The sequence below is a fragment of the Budorcas taxicolor genome, chromosome 4, assembly GCF_023091745.1.
Source record: "Budorcas taxicolor isolate Tak-1 chromosome 4, Takin1.1, whole genome shotgun sequence".
Classification (NCBI taxonomy): Eukaryota; Metazoa; Chordata; class Mammalia; order Artiodactyla; family Bovidae; genus Budorcas; species Budorcas taxicolor.
The window spans coordinates 57,325,569-57,339,892 of record NC_068913.1 but is presented as its reverse complement, the minus strand read 5'-3'; the positions used below and the strand labels follow the sequence as shown (position 1 = coordinate 57,339,892).

Below are 14,324 nucleotides of genomic sequence, written 5' to 3'. Positions count from 1 at the left end.
GATCTGCTGGAGAAGGAAATGGCAATCCACTCCAGTACTATTGCTTGGAAAATCCCATGGACAGAGGAGCCTGGTAGGCTACAGTCCATGGGGTCACAAAGAGCTGGAGACAACTGAGCATATAGAAAATACCAAATCATACAGCCCTGGTTGATGAATACTGTTGCTGTGTTGGTGAAACATGACTTTATCAGGAGGCCTGGGGAGCTGGCCAGTGATTTACTGAATCACTGCACAAAACCATATACCCACCTATTGGCAACTACTATAAGCTTAGAAGCTAATAATCTCATTCCTCCACCAATGTCTGACACCTGTGAAGTGCAGTTTTATGATATAACTGATCTTTTCCTGAACTTGTTACCCAGAATTCAATCCTTTTTGATGGGATGAAACATTTGCTTTGCTGATTTGTTCCATGTATAAAGGGGAACATAATAGGTGGTGCATAAATATTTGTTGAATGAATAACTGAATTCTCTTGAACATTAATTTACAATCATTAAACAATCTTTTTTAATGATCTCTCCTTCAGAAATAAACCACAAGCCAAGTTTAGTTAGCTGAATAGAGAAAGTTATTACTTGTAGTTTTTCTGGGTTAATAAAATAGAGGCTTATAATTATTTGTCCCTGATCCTTACAATTACTTAACTCTCAGGAGAGCCTTTGAACTGAAAGTTTTAGTTTTTTAAAAAAGTATTAGCTATAGGAATGGGTTTACAGGAATATGTCCACTTCCCCTTTTCTTTTAAATAGTTATAAAATCAAGAAATCCAACCATCCAGTTTTATTTATCACTGGTTAATACCCAGAGTGCTCATTTCTCTAACAAATTAATGAAGTTTCAAGACTCACTGTTACATCCAACTGACACCCAAATTGTTCCCATTTATTTTGATTTAAAATAACTATGATCATGATAACAATAATTTAATAAAATAATGAGTACCCACATATACAAAACCCAACATCATTTATGTTGTTTTTAAGTTTATATCTGAAATGAAACAAAATTATTCTAAAGTGTACTTGAATATACATTAAAAATTCAGTTGCTATTAGAAGATTAATATCCTAAGCACATGAAAAATGGAATATAAAATTATAGGGTTATATTCTTAATGGCATTTCAAGGGGGTCTTTCAAACATGGATTTGAAACATCTGGTAAAAACTGGGTTACTCTAGAATATATTTTATAATTTATTTTAATTATTGGAAAAATTAAATGAAATTAAAAGATGCTTGCTCCTTGGAAGAAAAGTTATAACCAACCTAGACAGCATATTAAAAAGCAAAGACATTACTTTGCCAACTAAGGTCCATCTAGTCAAAGCTATGGTTTTTCCACTAGTCAGGTATGGATGTGAGAGTTGGACTATAAAGAAAGCTGAGCACAGAAGAATTTATGCTTTTGAACTGTGGTGTTGGAGAAGACTCTTGAGAGTCCCTTGGACTGCAAGGAGATCCAACCAGTCCATCCTAAAGGAAATCAGACCGAATATTCATTGGAAGGACTGATGCTGAAGCTGAAACTCCAATACTTTGGCCATCTGATGCGAAGAACTTACTCATGCAAAAGACCCTGATGCTGGGAAAGATTGAGGGCAGGAGGAGAAGGGGACGACAGAGGATGAGATGGTTGGATGGCATCACCGACTCAATGGACATGAGTTTGAGTAAACTCCGGGAGTTGGTGATGGACAGGGAAGCTGGGCGTGCTGCAGTCCATGGGATCGCAAAGAGTTAGACATTTCTGAGGAGCTGAACTAAACTGATGCTGATATTAAAACAATATTTATTTATACTTGATAAGACTCGCAGTCTTGAAATTGTTCTAAGTGATATAAAAATGCGTCTGTGTACTTTACTACAATATAGCCTAACTGATTTCTAGAAAGAAAGAAAGTGAAGCCACTCAGTCGTGTCCAACTCTTTGCAACCCCATGGATCATAGCCTACCAGGCTCTTCTGTCCATGGTATTTTCCAGGCAAGAGTACTGGAGTGGGTTGCCATTTCCTTCTCCAAACCGATTTCTAAATGATGCTATTTTTGAAGTCATGATGTGATATATTGAAGTCTAAGTCCTTACTGAAGAATGGATTGAGATATCCTTGATTAACACAATGTGCCTACCTCTAAACTATTGTCCAATGTGAAGAATGTTCCAATATAAAAATGTGTTTAAAAATTTAAACATATAGCTTCACTATTGCTTAGTATATTAATGTTAAACTTGCAGAGCTATTATAAATAAAATTCACATAGCCTTTCTGATTATGTAGGACATTTGTTTGAAATTCATCACAAGGAAATCAAGTGAGAAAACATGATAGTTCAAAATTTATCACCGCTAAAGAAAACTTTAAATTTCTTTTGCCATTAAAAAGTAGCATTGGTAGCATATTTATTAATAAAGCAGAGGGCAGGATTATCTAGATTTTGATTACAGATTCTCTTTCTCTCTCCCTGTTTTAGGAATAATATTTAGGTTAACATCTCAACTGGGACAAAGCAAAAATATATTTTTAATTTAAACATTTCTAAAACTACTATTTTTGCTCTTCTGTCCTTGTATGCAAATAATATTTCTACTTTGGGGACTTCCCTTGTAGCTCAGCTGGTAAAGAAGCCACCTGCAACATGGGAGATCTGGGTTCGATCCTTGGGTTGAGAAGATCCCCTGGAGAAGGGAACAGCTACCCACTCCAGTATTCGGGCCTGGAGAATTCCATGGACTGTATAGTCCATGAGGTAGCAAAGAGTCAGACATGACTGAGCGACTTTCACTTCACTTTTTAAGCATTCACTTATCCCTTAATAGTAGGGCTTCCCTCATAGCTTGGTCGGTAAAGAATCTGCCTGCAACGCAGGAGACCCAGGTTTGATTCCTGTGTCAGGAAGATCCCCTGGAGAAGGAAATGGCAACCCACTCCAGTATTCTTGCCTGGAGAATCCCATGGACAGAAGGGCCTGCTAGGGTACTTTGTGGGGGTGGTAAATAGGCAGATGGCAAGACCCATGGGCTTAGAATCTTGCTAGGGAAATCTGAAGCAATTAAAGAACAGCATCATATCACATAAAATCACACAGATCACATATAACCTAGGCATGTGGAGAATTTAACTTGGGTTAAGCTGATCAAAGGTGGAACTGGAGTGGGGCTATGGACTGGAGAAGGCAATGGCACCCCACTCCAGTACTCTTGCCTGGAAAATCCCATGGATGGAGGAGCCTGGTAGGCTGCAGTCCATGGGGTTGCGAAGAGTCAGACATGACTGAGCGACTTCACTTTGACTTTTCACTTTCATGCATTGGAGAAGGAAATGGCAATCCACTCCAGCATTCTTGCCTAGAGAATCCCAGGGATGGGGGAGCCTGGTGGGCTGCCATCTATGGGGTCGCACAAAGTTGGACACGACTGAAGCGACTTAGCAGCAGCAGCAGCAGCATAGCCTGGGGAAGAGAAGTGTGTGTCTGTATGTTGGGGGAGATGTGTGTGTGTGTGTGTGTGTGCATGTGGTATGTGTGTGTTTATATGATGTTGATATGGAAAACAAGAAAATAATGAGAGAACAATATGGATAAATGAGAACAGTGCTACATCTTAAAATGTCTTATAGTGGGTTTGGAACTTGATCTTATGAACACTATTTAGAGAGACATTGAAGGTTCTTTAAAATAAAGTCAAATTCTAAACTGCTTAAAATATTAGTGCTATCCTTCTTCCCTATTACTTTCAAATTTTCTAACTCCTACAGATGAAGTTTTTTTCCCCCAGTGTCACTAGTACATATCACTGGAACAACTTTACCACTCTCTCTCTCTCTTATTTTTTATGTGGCTTCTTTCTGGTGATTAGGTACATGAGTCCTGCTACCTCTTGGCTTCTGCTACTAATAGTGAAACTGTATTTAACTATCAATATAAATATAGATTTAGTTGACTGAAAATAGAGTAGTTCTTGGTTGAATATTTATGAGGATCTATTTTATTACGTACATACAATTTAAGCTGGTCTTAAAATTATAACAGAGAACAAATATTCCTCAGCAAAGCTCAATATAGTCAGAAATGTCTTTCTCTCTTGCTATTTTTCTTCCTAAAAGTGATAGGTTTTCATGCCCATGATGGACATACAGAGCACTGGAGCTCTGGCACTGAAGAAAATGCTCAAGACCTCCCAGGCATAACAAATAATAGCACCACAGAGAAGAACACAGGTTCTTTCTGCATCAGGGAACAGAGTGGCATCATATCTAAAAGCACTGATGGAATAATTGTACAGAATCCCAATGCAAGTTGTGTGTATCAGGAGCATGTAAAAATAGGAACATTTGTTTCTCTGAGTTATGAATTCTAGCACTCATGAATATTTTCCCATGCTACTACCAAATTCTTTATTAGTAGCTAAAAATTTTCTACCAAGGTAAGAATAATATCTCTTTCTAGTTTATTCTTTTACAAGTCAACAACCCTGTAGATTCAAAAGATATAAAAATGGATGTATAACTAAGTCACTTTGTTCCTGAAAATCAGAAATTGTACATTTAAAATGCATTGTTAATTATAGCCATTTAAACTTAAGCCTAGGATGTGATTAAAATAATAGCAAAACACTTTTGTAGTGGGTTGAAATTAAAAGCCAGTGTTTTCATGCATGTAAAACATAGCAAAAACAGCTACAAAAGGAAAACCAGATTTGTGTTCATTTCTCAAGTCTTTAAGACTAAAACCTCAGCCATATTAGATTCAATTATAAGATTTGTAAAGCACACAGTGCAACTAGTTGTACACAATAGGTGCGTATTAAGTAACTGTTCAACGATAGATCATTCTGTAATCACAAACTGTGGAGGAAAACTAAGTTATCTTCCTAAATTTTGTTTCATATATTTGAAACAGGAACTTGAAACAAATGCAGTGCCCTCTAAAAGAAATTTATGAATTATTTATAGTTGAGAATAGAACATAAAAAGGAATAACAGGGCACAAATATCCATAATTTGGTCATTTGAAATGGAAGCAGGACATCAAGCCTGTCTGATTAAAATTAAAAGTGCTGTTATGAAGTTAGCACATGAATAAAGCAGAGGCCTGGTAAAAGAGAATTTTAATATTGATAAAATTCTATATTGATAAGATTCTACTATTGATATTCTCCAGCATTGATATTGACAATCTGGGATCAGTTTGGGCCTATAACTGCTTAGATAGGAACCTAGTTAGTTGAAATACTGTATGTAAGGAATGACTGTCAGTGGACCAGTGTCAGCAGTGGGAAGCTATATTTGAAATAACCATGCCGTTAATCTCCTGGGGACACAGGTGACCCAAATGGATGCACCATAGATTTGTCTAAGCTGGAGGAATTTTAGAGATCAACGACTTTGCTATACAACTGAGGGAACTAAGAGGTCAAGTGAATAGACCATGGTCTACAGCTACTCAGCAACTCAGTTCTTGACACCCAGGCCAGCACCCTTGTCTACATGTACAGGATAATTAAATAGAAACCGTGTTTACTGAGACCACAAACATGAGCAAACTGGAGTGGTGGTATGGCAGTGGCTGTCACTTTAGAAGATGAAATCATCTAAGTAAGAGATCAAATATAAAGAATGAGTTGAATTGGGATGGATGTCGGGGGGCTCAAATGGACAAAACAACAGCTTTAGAAAATTCAGTGAAGGATGGCCAGGTATGTAAATACAGGACTATGAGTCAATAGTTTATTACAGTGTGAGGACCATGTGGATGCATGAATGTCAAGTGGGCAGGACTTGCAATTCTGCCATTATATTCTCCATTAATCATTCCTTTATTACGTATAGTTATGAAATGCTAGTTACAGAAGGCTTTGGAGAGATTTCAGGAAAGTAAGTGTAAGTAGTTGGGACATGGGAATGGTGATCCTGAAAGTTGGCCTTTAAAGGGAGACTAGATAACGGATTTCATGAAAAAATTTTACCCAGCCAGAATAACCATCCCTTTAAAATCTCAACTTTATATAAAATGTGACAAAACTGATTTAAGACTGAAGAATATGAGCTAGATGTGTGTAAAACTCTCCATATGGTATGAGTTGTGTAGCCCACTTTCAAAGTTCGAGTGATATAATATGAGCAGTGTTATTCTAAACAGTCATATGAAAGATTAGATGGATTCTCTGGTTTCTTTGGTAATATGAGCCTATGTGAGAGTAGAGAGGGCTTAGTTACTGTCTACTCTTTGCTTCCCTTAGTGGAACAAGAAGGAGAATAGCAAAGTGGAGGTGAAGTCTGAGGGCTGAAACTCTGTTTCTGCTCAGTTATTTCAGCTCCCATTAATCTTTAACCTTTTACAGTTATTTTGTTAAAATGAAAAATAGCAATAGCAATAACAGAAGCAACAACAGTAATAATAGCCAGTATTTACTGAATGGTCAATCTTGGCTGCATGCTGTTCTCATTACTTTACATCCATTTTTTTCCTGTTACTACTTTATGCAAGTTACTTAAGCTCTCTGTGCTTCAGTTTCTTCATTTGTAAGGTACGGATTACAATAGCATCTGCTTATTGTGATAATCAAGTGAACTCATATATGAAAAGTATTTAAAACTTTCTTCAGCACAAAGTACTTAATAATAGTTATTATTATCATCTCATTTTTGATCTTCAAAGCACAATCTTCAAAAATATTGTGATTGCTGCTACTTACTCCATTTACAGGTGAGCAAATTGAGACTCAAAGAGTTTAATAAACTGTTTTCAATAGTAAGAATCATATAGAATAAGGACTTGAACCTCCAAATCTTATGCTTTTTAATCTCCTTGCCATTGTGGTCCTCCTCTTCCAGGCACCAAAGGCTCAGCCACACCACATTAAACTTTTCTGATTAATAGTGGATCCTTATGTTGATCTACAGTTTCCTCATTTTATTATTTCCTATCTCTGAAATGGCTTTCCTAACTTTGTCAAGTAGATAAATTTAAAATTATCCTTCAAGACTGAGTTCAGCTGCTACCTCTTCTATCTCACCTTCCTTCTCCCATCTTCACAGAGTTAATTGCTTGTCTGTGTTTCTCTTACACTTATCTCACATATCTCTCTTACAGCACTTATCACATTGTCTCATAATTTGTTCTCTGCTGCTAGATGGTGAACTATGAGAGAATCAGTAAAAATTAAAATTTATTTAAGATGCCAGACTTCCTTTTAAGGGCTTCATAAGGATGCCCTCGTTGAATCCTTTCAATAACTCCAGGATGTATGTTCTATTATCCCTTTTCCCTTGAGGAGACATAGAAAGGTTAAGTAAGTTGCCCAAGATCATAAATGCAATAGGCACTCAATAAATGATTGCTGAATTGAATTATATCTAAGTAAAATTTTAATGCCTACTAAAAATGATCAAAAATTTCCTTTTTTCCCTGAAGAAAATAAAATCTCTCAGTTCAACATTGTTTTGGGTAGAGGAGAAAAAATAAACTTCTCTTTCATCTAGTTCAATTTTTTCTTTCTTAAAGCTATGAAAAGAAACAACCAATTACCTTTAGCTAGTTGAAATTCAATTATCAGTTCAGCTTTAAAGTTTTTAAAATAATATAATAACTTTCCCCCATGATATAGTAAATGATTTACTTCCCAATGATCATTATTCACATGATCTTGAACATCCATATAAGTTAAATGATATTTTATTGTCTATTCAAAACCCAGTAATTCAGGACATGCATTACAATGTCAATTTTAATACTTGTATCAAGAATTTATAAGTTTCCAAACACACAGATTAAAAAAAGAACTGTTTTCTGTCTCTAAGCCAAGACCCTGTGTCTTTCTGAGGATGACGAGGTACCAGAAAGAATGCCGGGTGTGAATAATTTCAAGCCCCAAACTACCTGTGATTCCTTTAAGGCCTTTTTTTTTTCACAGTCACTCAGAGGGAAACACACTCTTTACTTTCCTCTGGGGCCTTACGGGCTCCATCCCCAGTATTAACTGCCTAATTTGGTGCGAGGAAAACTGGCTTTAATAGCTTTTTGAGCAGTAATGGACATCATCCCCTTAGCAAAAGGGGATGACAGAAAAATTGCTTCTCTATTTTTAAAAACAAGATCTTGTTTATATAATCCTTTTATAAATTTAAAGCCTCTTGGTTTAAATATATTTTTTAGAGCTTGTTACAATGCAATAAATGGCAAAATGAGTTAGCTAAACAATCTTTTCTTCATCACCCCAGTTCTCAATAGCCCTTTAGCTTTTATGACTGCTTCGACTGATGATAAAAAATAATCCAGCCATTTCCAAATGCTACCTTAGTTTGAACCACTGTATAGACTAATTTTGAACTTGTGCCTCAAAATTGAGCAATTCCATCATTTTAATATAGTATTAAAAAAACTTGTGAGAAAATTAGGAAAGTCATAGAACATGAGCATGCTTAGAATCAAGAACAACAGCAAAAAAAAGTCAGCAACAGACAATTGTTTTAGTAGACCCTGCAATTTCCATTAAAAGCATTTAAAAGAGAATATTAACAAACATGAAAGTGATTCATTTTTGCATAGAAAAATAAACTCACACGATTTTAGAGTCTTAAATAACCCATAATTCTGGGAACCATTCACCTTGTGTTTAGCCAGTATTTGAAACACTGCCATTTGTCATCTTTTAAATTTTCTTTTTCATATAGTTAATATAAGCTAGAGTTTTTGTTCTGCTTTAATAGCAATATAGTTTATGCTATATGTGGAATAAAGAATAGAGCAAAGTAAATATATTTAATGTGAATATGCAGAAAGGAAGGGTTTTGGTTTTCTTTGCAGCTCTCCTACAGTAATTCCCATTGCAACACAACTCACTATTGTATGACTTAGCTGAAAAGGATATGTCTCTAATTGTACATTTCATTGTATTTGCAATAGAAGTAAATTTTGGGGGCCAAATAAACTTTTCAGCTGATGGGGGTGAGGTAGGGAGCTTTGTTGTATCTACAGTAAAGAATAAGAAAAACATTGAAGGAGTAGCATGCCTTCATAATGAAAGACATGTAACCTGTTTCACGGGTTATTCCTGTCTTTGCTTGAGCACCATGGGAGTTGGCATTTTAGTGCTTTCTTTTGATTGCACTTTACCCAGGCACTCTCATACTAAGTTGCAGGAAGGTGCAAGTATGGAAGAACATCACCTCCCTATCTCTTGAAGGAACTGAAATGTCTCTTAAGTGGAAGTGGAGAGTCAGGACATGGGAGAACTTTTAACACTCAGGGTTTGCTGTAACTTTGTATATAGCACTAATAACTGGAAACTCAGGGTTCCAAAACACAGCACAGTGATTCATATACATGAAACGTGAGCAGAATAGGGAGGCTTCCCTCTGAGTTGAGGGAGTTGATGTATAAAAGACCCCAGGGAATACTGGGAAAAGACAAGGGATAAGGCACTGAAGGAAAAATGGAAAACAGTCCATTTACAGTTATTATTACCAAGTCCATCTTAGAAACATTTACTATTGTAACACTTGTAACTTGTTGCTACTACATATTACTGTGATTAATTTTGTATTATTTAAATGGAGCCACTATGAGAAACTGAACAAGTTACTCACCTCCTTCTGCCTCAGTTAATATCTACATAGGATTTCACAGTTATAACTGAAAGCCTAGCTCCGGCCACGTATCTCACAAATAAACCCACTGTGTACAAAAGGAACCAGATGAGATAGTGTAGACACATCCATGCAAACACATCACCACTATTAAGGAAAACAATTTAAAGCCTGTTCAACTCAGATATAATTAGTCCTAGAGGGACACATTATTATTGATAATAGGTTTTTCTCACAAGGAAGTTGAACTCCCCAGTGGAAATGTATTTTTATGGGTTGCAGATTAGTAACATTTCCAAATTGAATCAGTTACAACTGTTTCAAAATATTGAATATTGCAATGAGTACCAAAATAGATAATATGATTTGGTCATTAAGACACTGAAGCAGACTTTTATTTTATATGATTGCCACCGTTACTCATTGACTTATAAATAGAATGATTAACTGGGGATGTATCTCACCCACTGCTTGCCCCTTGACCTGAAATACCAAGCTAGTCAAGAGTAAGCCTAAATGTTAGTCACTACAGTTCAGTATTATTCACTGATCACTGGAGCTGATCACTTACCTAAGCTGTTGGAATGTGTTATTCCAGATAGCTAGGTAGAATCAGGTAACCCCACTTGGTTGTTGCTGTTGACTCCCCAGTTCCCTAGTCTTAATCCATGCCTCAGATTTTTTTCTCATATAAAGGAGGCCAGTGTTCAGAAAACCAGGTCTCTCTGGCCTCAAAATCATTGCTGAATTTTCTCCTGATTGCTGGTGATATTTGAACCTCTCAGCAAAGTTCTTAATAAACATACTTGTGGTAGTTATGTCTCCACTGTAAACTTTTTGAATTGGAAACATAGTTATCAGAATATCTTTCAATAACATTTTCTTTATTGTATTTTAGATAATAATTTTAGTACTAAAAAGGGGTCTTTATTGCTAGATTCAATTCACTGTTGTATATTAAATTTTGTCTCAGGTCCAATATAAAGTAAAAATGAGTTCAAACAAAGTGCTTATTAAATCATAGCTTGAGTGGCCCTTATATGAGCTAAACTGCATATATCACTGAGATATTTCAATTATTTCTTTTTCCTTACTTATATTTATATTGATGTTCTTTACAGAAACACTGTAGTAATAAATAATTCTGTTTCACTAGATTCCTAATCTTATTTTTCAGGTACCAATAAAAGAAAATAAAAACCCCAAACAAACAAAAGCAATAACAACTTTTCTGTTTTTGTCATAATGTAATTATAAAACATTCTTTTTACAGGTTAAATATTTAGAATCCCAGATTTCTACCATGGCCCAAATTAAAATGTGATGTCTATATTAAAATTCTGAACCAACCAGCTAAGCAGGTTTACATCTTTAAATATTCTGGCTTGTAAGAATAAATAAGTATGATAAGCTACCAAATAATGCTTTTGCAGACATTATTATTTGTCAGCTTTATACTCCCTTTCATTCATGCATTTCCAGTTCCACAATATAAAGTAGCTACAAAAATAAAAAACAAAACAAAACTGTAATAGAGCTAGTCTTGCTATTTTGTGCTTGCCTCCCTGGTAAGAAAAATTAAGTGCCAAAAATGTAAAATTTATTTCAAGAAAAGTAACAGGCTACACAAGTAAATTTTGGCAAATGCAACTTTATATTGAAATCCACACATCTGTATCTTAAAGAATGAGACTCACAGACTCTAATGTATTTCTAAAATACCAGAAATTATATTATAAGCTTTCACAAGTTAAAACTGAAATAATTTAAACGACCAATACACTGAATGTGCAGAAAATATAAACAAGACTGTGCCTTCGGTAGAATAAATGCTTCACAAATTGTGCAAGATGTCATACTAAGGCTGTGGTCTCCCCTTAACAGCCGACTTAAAATATAAACACACATCAACCGCCTGCTTCTTAGAACACACTAGAATGGGTAGCACACCTCAGAAGAAAATTTCATTATCCCAGTGATGTGCACCTTAATTTTCAAATCATGTGAGGAAAAAGGAAAAAGAGTGTTACATGATCGTCCATGCACTTCCAGATGCATGACCGTGACCAGTTACTGATTCAGTTTCCCTTGACTCCAATTTGCTCCAGTACTAAATAAGATGAAAGATACTAGATAACCCTTTAAGGCAACATGTGTTTATTCTGCATTATTAGAACTGCTCAGTTGTGACTGGTTGGTGCCATTAATGTTGCCTCCCAGACCAATATCTAGTATTCATAAAATATAGATGAATTAGAAAAAACTTTATACCAAATCAACAAAAACCACATAATACAGTTCGATGCTAGCAATTTCACTAGTAGATAAGGAAAGCGGTATTTAGAAATAGTAATGTATTAATACAAAAAAGTAAACTATAATTGGAACCAATATACTGCTTTGGAATGCTCCCCAAAACTTACAAGGCGATTTTTTAAAAGTGATAATCCAATTAATTCATGGCATGTCTTTAGTGAATTACAGTACTTTAAGTCCCCAAATATTTTAGTCCTTGCAAAACAAATAGTATGAAATGTTTTAAAGTCTTCAAACTTCTAAAATTAGTTTTTTATCAACACATTTACCTCATGTCAACTTAATTTATTAAGATGTCCAATGCTAATTGGTTTTTTTGATGTTTTTTCATAAGTAGTCATATACACAGCATTTAGCACTGATACTTAGCACCTGCTACTTTCATTATCTAGTTTTCAACCACATAAAGAAACTTAGGGCAGTGGTTCCGTCCTTTCTTAATTACAAACCTTCGCTGGCAGTCAGCAGGATCACTCTGAGATTTAAAATAGGATTATAGGTGAACTATTGCAAAGACTGCAGAATGTTGCCCAAATCCTTATTACTGCTGATCCCATTCTTGATTTTCTTCTCAAGAAATGGCTACAGGCCACATTTGCTTAGCAGAGAAGGTTAGTGTTTCACAAGGCTAAAGATTTACAGATGCTCCTTCATATAACACAGTAAGGTTCCCTTGGTAACCTGGATTTTCTGCAGTAAAGAAGGGTTGTGCTGAAACAGCGCCTCAGCTCCCTGTTGGAGAAAATGCAGACAAAAGGATTGATTCCTGCTTGGGCAAAACTCATCCAGACAGCAGCTGTTAGAAATCCCCCTGGTACTACAGGCCCTCTTGCAAAAACTCTCCAATAACAGGCCACCAGGTAGGGGCCCCACAAGGTTAAGAAGAGAAAAGTCATTATATAGAACATTCTGCTGATTCTTTTCTCCATTTTGAATTCATCTAAGACCAATAGCCTTCTTCTGCTCGTGGTGTTTGCATTTTGCCTGATGCCCAGCAAGGTGGGTGGTGTGGGACCCCTTCCAAATCCTGCTAGCCAATTGGCAGCTGCCTGGCCACTGGCTCCAGGACCATGAAAAGTCCAGTTCTGGCTGACTGCTGCTACAAACTGGACTGGCTTCATTTTCCTTCGGTCGTGGACAAAAAATATCAGCTTGAGGTAGACAAGCTGTGTAGCTAGGAGGATGAGGGCAAGGAGCAGCATAAATCCTAAGGAATCATTAGCCCTGAAGGAGCGGTGTTGGAAGGTACATTGATCTTCTTCCCTAATGAATGAGTAAGTGCCCACATCTAAAACTGGGGGAAATGCCATGGCCACAGACAGAGTCCACACCATGCAGATCACAGCCAGACACGTCCAAAAGGTCAGCCTCTTTGTATAGAAGCGATGATGGGCGATAGCTAAGTATCTGGTGACACTGATACAGAAGAGCATGAAAGCAGTGTGAAAACAGGACAAAACCCCCAGAAAGGCAATCACTTTGCAAGTCAGAGTCCCATAAGTCCAAGTAGAGCCATTTTTGACAGAGTTGAATACAAATGGGAAACAAATTGCAGATCTGAGGATATCTGAACAGCAAAGATCCAACAGGAAGTAGTAAGGTGCTCTATGCAAGGTCTTATCTTTCACGAGCAAAATGGAGATCAGAAGGTTGCCCACCACGCTGACTCCTATTATGAAACCCAAGGAAGTCAATTTCAGAAAGGCTGTTAGAGGAGAGAGATTTTGCAAAATGTTGTCAGCTGCATGGCTATAGTTCGCCATAGATGGATGGAGGATAAAGATACAGCCTCAGTCAAGTCTCATGATCTAGATATAAGAACAAGGAAAAGATAGATCCATACATTTTACTGAAAATGTAATCCACAAAGAGAACAGATCCGATCTGCAGTCATGCTTCCTCTTTTCTTTCACTTGATTTGCCATCAGAATATCTGAAAACAAAAAAAAAAAGCTATCAGTTTTTAAGTTAACAAGCAATGATGTCAGGCAGTGCTAATATAGAGCTGTTCATTTATGGGGAAGCAAATAAAGTTTTAATTTTGAATAATATTATTTGGTTTAGTATTTGTGCTTGAGATTTCAGAGAATTGACTTGTTTAGTTTTCTGAGCTAGATGAATTTTAAAATGTCCCTATTTAAAAGAACATACATTTGATTGGGCACCTTTAGGAGAGAAGGAATAAAATGTTCCCCAAGCATAAAATATGCCAGTCTAGGAATTAATCACTGGTGTTGCAATGGAATCTACAAGATCGCTAATAGGAGACAGGAGACTACCCACATTTATTTGAGGTCTGTTAGTATCTGTCAGTGTTTTCCCGGCAGCTTCTCTGCTGATATGGATCCAATGAATCCTTGCAAAATATATCTTTTAACTCTAGAGCCACTTTTCATGCTGTATGTTATAAGAA

General features: G+C 36.2%; 1 protein-coding gene across 1 annotated transcript; it reads right to left on the bottom strand.

The window, feature by feature from the left end:
- Nucleotides 1–12,561: 12,561 nt before the first annotated feature.
- GPR85 (G protein-coupled receptor 85) lies at nt 12,562–13,674 on the bottom strand. Its single transcript, XM_052639099.1, has one exon. The coding sequence runs from the start codon at nt 13,672–13,674 to the stop codon at nt 12,562–12,564; it is 1,113 nt and encodes a 370-aa protein (XP_052495059.1).
- Between the last annotated feature and the right edge of the window lie 650 nt (nt 13,675–14,324).

What these genes read in the sequence shown, in the direction of transcription:
- GPR85 (XM_052639099.1), bottom strand. Translation starts at nt 13,674, where the DNA reads ATGGCGAACTATAGCCATGCAGCTGACAACATTTTGCAAAATCTCTCT.